Source organism: Carlito syrichta, unplaced genomic scaffold, assembly GCF_000164805.1.
Source record: "Carlito syrichta isolate Samal-C Ts95f unplaced genomic scaffold, Tarsius_syrichta-2.0.1 Scaffold315593, whole genome shotgun sequence".
Lineage (NCBI taxonomy): Eukaryota > Metazoa > Chordata > Mammalia > Primates > Tarsiidae > Carlito > Carlito syrichta.
Genome location: NW_007259689.1, coordinates 2,231,070 through 2,235,827, shown reverse-complemented (window position 1 = coordinate 2,235,827; position 4,758 = coordinate 2,231,070). Strand labels below are relative to the sequence as shown.

Below are 4,758 nucleotides of genomic sequence, written 5' to 3'. Positions count from 1 at the left end.
CAGACAGCAGAGGTAGCTTCCTCCCTCCAAACTTAACCTTCCTACCCTCTGATTTGTCTCCCTGGGTCAAGCACCTTCTCTCTCATATAGTTTCATCTGGGCAATTTAAAAAATTTAACAGTAGTTTTCTTTAATGACGGAGCTTCAAATTCCCTTTTGTCGGCACATCCAGACTATTTATGGCAGAAGTCATCTCAGTTTTTACAGGGAAATATGGCAGGCTGGAGTAAGAGGTATGGTGGGGGTACACCTCCCCCCGGTACCTGTTTCGTCCGGGGAGCTGGGGGAGGCGCTGTCCTGGGACAACGTGGTCCAGCTGGACTCCTCATCGCTGGGCGCCAGGTTCTGGATGCGGTGCAGCGCGCAGTCGGTTTTGGCCCCGGTTTTGGGATGGTCCTTTTTGGTCTCGGGGCTGGAGGACACCGTGGCCACGTGGCCGTCCTCGGGACTGGCCTGGGGCGTGTTGGGCTTCTGGAGCAGCAAGTCGCCGTTCCCGAGGATGCCGGCGGCCTGGCCCAGGCCGGGCTGGGGCTTCTCCGCCCCATCGTCCGGGTGGAGGCCCAGGCTCTGGTCCAGCTCTCTGGCCGAGGTCTCCAGGTCCGCATAGTAGTTCAGGAAGCTCTTAGTCCTCCTGGGCTGGGCGGGTAAAACCTCGCAGCCCGAGGACTCCTGCGGGTGGGCCTCCTTGCCCTCCAACTTCTCAGAAGGGACCTGGAGGACAGCGGTGGGGCCCACGTTTTTGTTGGGGTCCTGCTGCCCCTGCTCCGCCGCCTTTCGGAGCTGGTTCTCCCCATTCTTCACCAGTTTGCTGTTGGCAGAACTGGTCCCCAGCAGGGGCTGCGCGGCCGGGTCCGAGAGGCCCATGGCCGCCTGGATGTTGGTCAGCGCATACTTCTTTCTGCACTTCGGGGGGGTGCTGCTCTTGGCCTCGGCGTGCCTTATCTCAGCGTTCAACAGTTCATTGTGTGAGGATCGGAGCTGAAGGGTGTTCGGGGGTGTGACCGGGCTGTTGCGGTTGGCGACGTCTGTGGTTCCGCTGCTGGCCATAAACACGGCCAAGGTGTCGACACCCGTGTCACCTGGAAGAAAGGGACACTGGTCATGAGCCGCCTGGCAGGATTAGATGACTGGGCATGCAGTGGGGGTGAACGCTTTTAAACGGAAAATGGAAAGAATAAGTGCTTCTTTATTCATACTTGTAGAGCTAACCCATTGTTTTCCTTATTTTTATGTGTTCATATATTAAATAGGAGCGAATAAAGGGTTTAAGGTGGATACTCAAAAGCCAACTTACAGAAATGCTAATGAGGCCGGGCACAGTGGGTTATGCCTGTAATCCCAGTATTTTGGGAGGCTGAGGTGGGAGGACTGCTTGAGTTCAGGAGTTGGAGACCAGTCTGAGTAACATAGCAAGACCTCATCTCTACAAAAAAAAAAAAATTAGAAAATTAGCTGGGTGTGGTGGTACACACCTATAGTCCCAGCTGCTTGGGAGGCTAAGGCAGAAGGATGGCCTGAACCCAGGGGGTCGAGGCTGTGGTGAGTTGGGATTGTGCTACTGTGCACTCCAGCCTGGGAGACAGAGTGAGAAGTCTACTCAAAAAAAAAAAAAAGGAAGGAGATGCTAATTAGTCTGGTGGTTTAAATTATACTTAGCATAAAAAAGCACCTCTCAGCCTGTAATCTCGCGCCTATGGGAGGCTGAGGTGAGTGGATTGCCTGAGCCCGCGGGTTCGAGAACTGCCTGGGCAGCAAGACCTCATCTCTACAATAAATCAAAAAATCAGCCATGCGTGGTAGCGCATGCCTGTAATTCCAGCTACTTGGAAGGCTGAGGCGGAAGGATCACCGGAGCCCAGCAGGTCGAGGCTGCGGTGGCCGGGAGCGGTCACTGTACTCCAGTCTGGGCGACAGAGTGAGACTCCAACTCAAAAAAAAAAAAAAAAAAAAGCACTTCTCTTTTGTATTCATATAAAAGCACACTCTTTGGTGGCTGGCCCTCTTTTTTCACAACCTTGGAAAAGCATCCCCTTTCTAAATATTCCCACCACACTTTTATTCTATGGTTCGTTCAAGCAACAACAAAGTTGCTCCAAATCTTTCAGGTTTCTTAATTAACCTGAAAGGTAGCTGCTCAACAATGCTCCACACAGACAAGGTAATTCTTCTCAACCGTATTTAGAGACTGCTCTGAATGCCTGAAGAGTCACACCTCCGTCAGTTTGCCACTGTCTTTGTGGATTCTGTTGACCTGGGCTTAGTGTTTGTACTAAACAGAAATTGTGAAGAATTGGCTTAATATTTTCATGAACACACACATGTGCAAACACACACACACACACAACACTATTACTAACAACATAGCATTGAGCCCTGAGCTGCAGACAACACATTGCAGCTCTCGAAGGCGTCTGAAAACACTCCCCTGAATTGAAGCACACACTCAGCAGTTTGCAGTCATCATGTGCCCTCATAGAACTCCCCGGAAACTATCTGACAGTTACATTTCTCTCAAATATTGCTCACACCATGAGTGATTTATACCATTTGTCTCCAACTAGGAGGAAAGAAAGGTTTCTCAGATTAGAAAGGAACATAATTCACCATCAGGTGTTCTTGGGGTTTCGAATTTCTCAGTCTATGAAGAATGACTTCTTCCTTATCTGATCCTCGGGCCTCCACCGAGGCCTTGGTGACCCCTACAGCAGCTGCAGACAGACCAGAGCACAGTTCCTAACATTCCTGAAATCGTCTTCCGACAACTCCCTCCTCCTCTCCCAGGCAAGGCAGGGATCTCCATGAAGAGAAGGGTAGGAATTCCCCCCAGTTCAGTAGCAGGGAGGCTTCTCTCCATCATCAGACCCTCAAGTTGGGCAATTTTAGACAAGAGTCATTTATAAATTCTAGAGTCCTTGTGCTTCTAGGAAGCTAAGTGACAACTCTCTGCTCTCGATGATATACATACATGTAACAAATGATCACTTGGCCCATCAGTCCAAAGTGGTTAGATCTTGGGTCTGTCTGTTTTTTTGGGTTTTTTTGTCAGATGTTCACTCTAACACCCAGGCTGAAGTGCAGTGGTGCGATCACAGCCACTGCAGCCTCGACCTGCTGGGCTCAGGCAATCCTTCCACCTCAGCCTTCCAAGTAGCTGGAACCACAGGTGTGTGCCACCAACGTCTGGCTAATTATTTTGATTTATTGTAGAAACAAAGTCTTGCCTTGTTGCCCAGGCTGGTCTCCAATCCCTGGGCTCAGCAGTTCTCTCACCTTGGCCTCCCAAAGTGCTGGAGTGCAAGCGTGAGCCATCACCTGTTGTCCCTTTCCTTAAAGTTCCTGTTTATAAGGATTTCTGTTACTCAGCACCCCACCCTAGCCCTGAGGTCTTGTGTTATAGAAATAGACAATCTAGTGTGAATCCTTTTTTTAAAAAAACTGTTTTATGTTTTTTTCCCTCTGCTCAGTCCTTTCAAATTATACTTCGATCATTTATTTTTAAATTTTTTGTATTACTGTTTGGCTACTACTACTATTAAACATGTTTCAATTTGTAATTCAACCTTACTCCAGAGTAGCATTTGCTATGAGAAGGCCCTATCTTGAACCCACAGTAAGTTATTCCTGAGACACAGTTCCATAGCATAAATACAAAAAAGAAAGTTATTTTTTAAGGGTATTTAGGTGACATTATAAGAAAGTGCAAATCTGCTAGCTTCCCAAAAGGCATGGCAACAAATTTCTCTGAGGCTGTTTTATGGTGTTAGGTCTGTATTCTAGCAATGTTATTAGGGAGAACTTTTTAATGTACTTTGTTTATAACTGTAAACATTTTCAGAAAGAATGCTATCAGGTTTTTAGGTGATTTTTTTTTTTTGAGTCAAGTTTTACTCTGTCACCCAGGCTGGAGTGCAGTGGCATGATCATAGCTACTGCAGTCTCAACCTCCTGGGCTCAGGCAATCTTTCTGCCTCAGCCTCCCAAGTAGCTGGCACTATAAGCATATGTTACCATGCCCGGCTAATTTTTTGGATTTATTGCCAAGTTGCCCAGGCTGCTCTTGAACCCCTGGGCTCAGAGGCTCTAGGCAATTTTAATTAAGTAGTTTTTCCATCCCAGATATGACAGAAAACTTTTAGCCACTTTTCTCCCAGCCTTTGAACCCCATTGTCCTCTCAGGAACCTTGTAACTCTTCTGATTGCTAGAAATCATGGAAAGTAGACAGGAAGGAGAAGAGACTGAATTAGAATAGGCCCAACCAATAGCAACTGGACGTAAAAAAATATGCTGATTTTATATATCAAAGCCTGACCACAGTTTGAGTAATGCCTTAGATATAAAATAATGGTATCAGCCAGGTACAGTGACTCACGCCTGTCATCCCAGCACTTTGGGAGGCCGAGGCAAGAGGATGGCTTGAGTCCAGGAGTTTGAGACCAACCTAGACAACATTGCGAGAACTTGTCTCTACAAAAGTCCAAAAATTAGCTGGGCATGGTGGTGCACACCTGTAGTCCCAACTACTCAGCAGGTTGAGGTGGGGGGATCGCCTGAGCCCAGGAGGTCAAGGCTGTGGTAAGCCACGATCATATCACTGTACTTCAGCCCAGGTGACAGAGTGAGACATGACTAAAGAAATAAATGTAAGACGGGCTCGGTGGCTCAGGCTGTAATCCCGTGCTTTGGGAGGCTGAGGTGGGTGGATTGCCTGAGCCCGCGGGTTCGAGACCCGCCTGGGCAACTTGGCGAGACCTCATCTC

The 4,758-nt window shown here is 48.3% G+C and overlaps 1 protein-coding gene across 1 annotated transcript in view; it reads right to left on the bottom strand.

Moving 5' to 3' along the window:
• Positions 1-4,758, bottom strand: part of LOC103275636 (amyloid beta A4 precursor protein-binding family B member 2-like) — a 126,665-nt gene that overhangs the window by 1,730 nt on the left and 120,177 nt on the right. Inside the window, exon 7 of the mRNA XM_021706451.1 lies at positions 264-1,079. Coding sequence (XP_021562126.1) covers positions 264-1,079 — 816 coding nt within the window. The remainder of the gene's footprint in view (positions 1-263; positions 1,080-4,758) is intronic.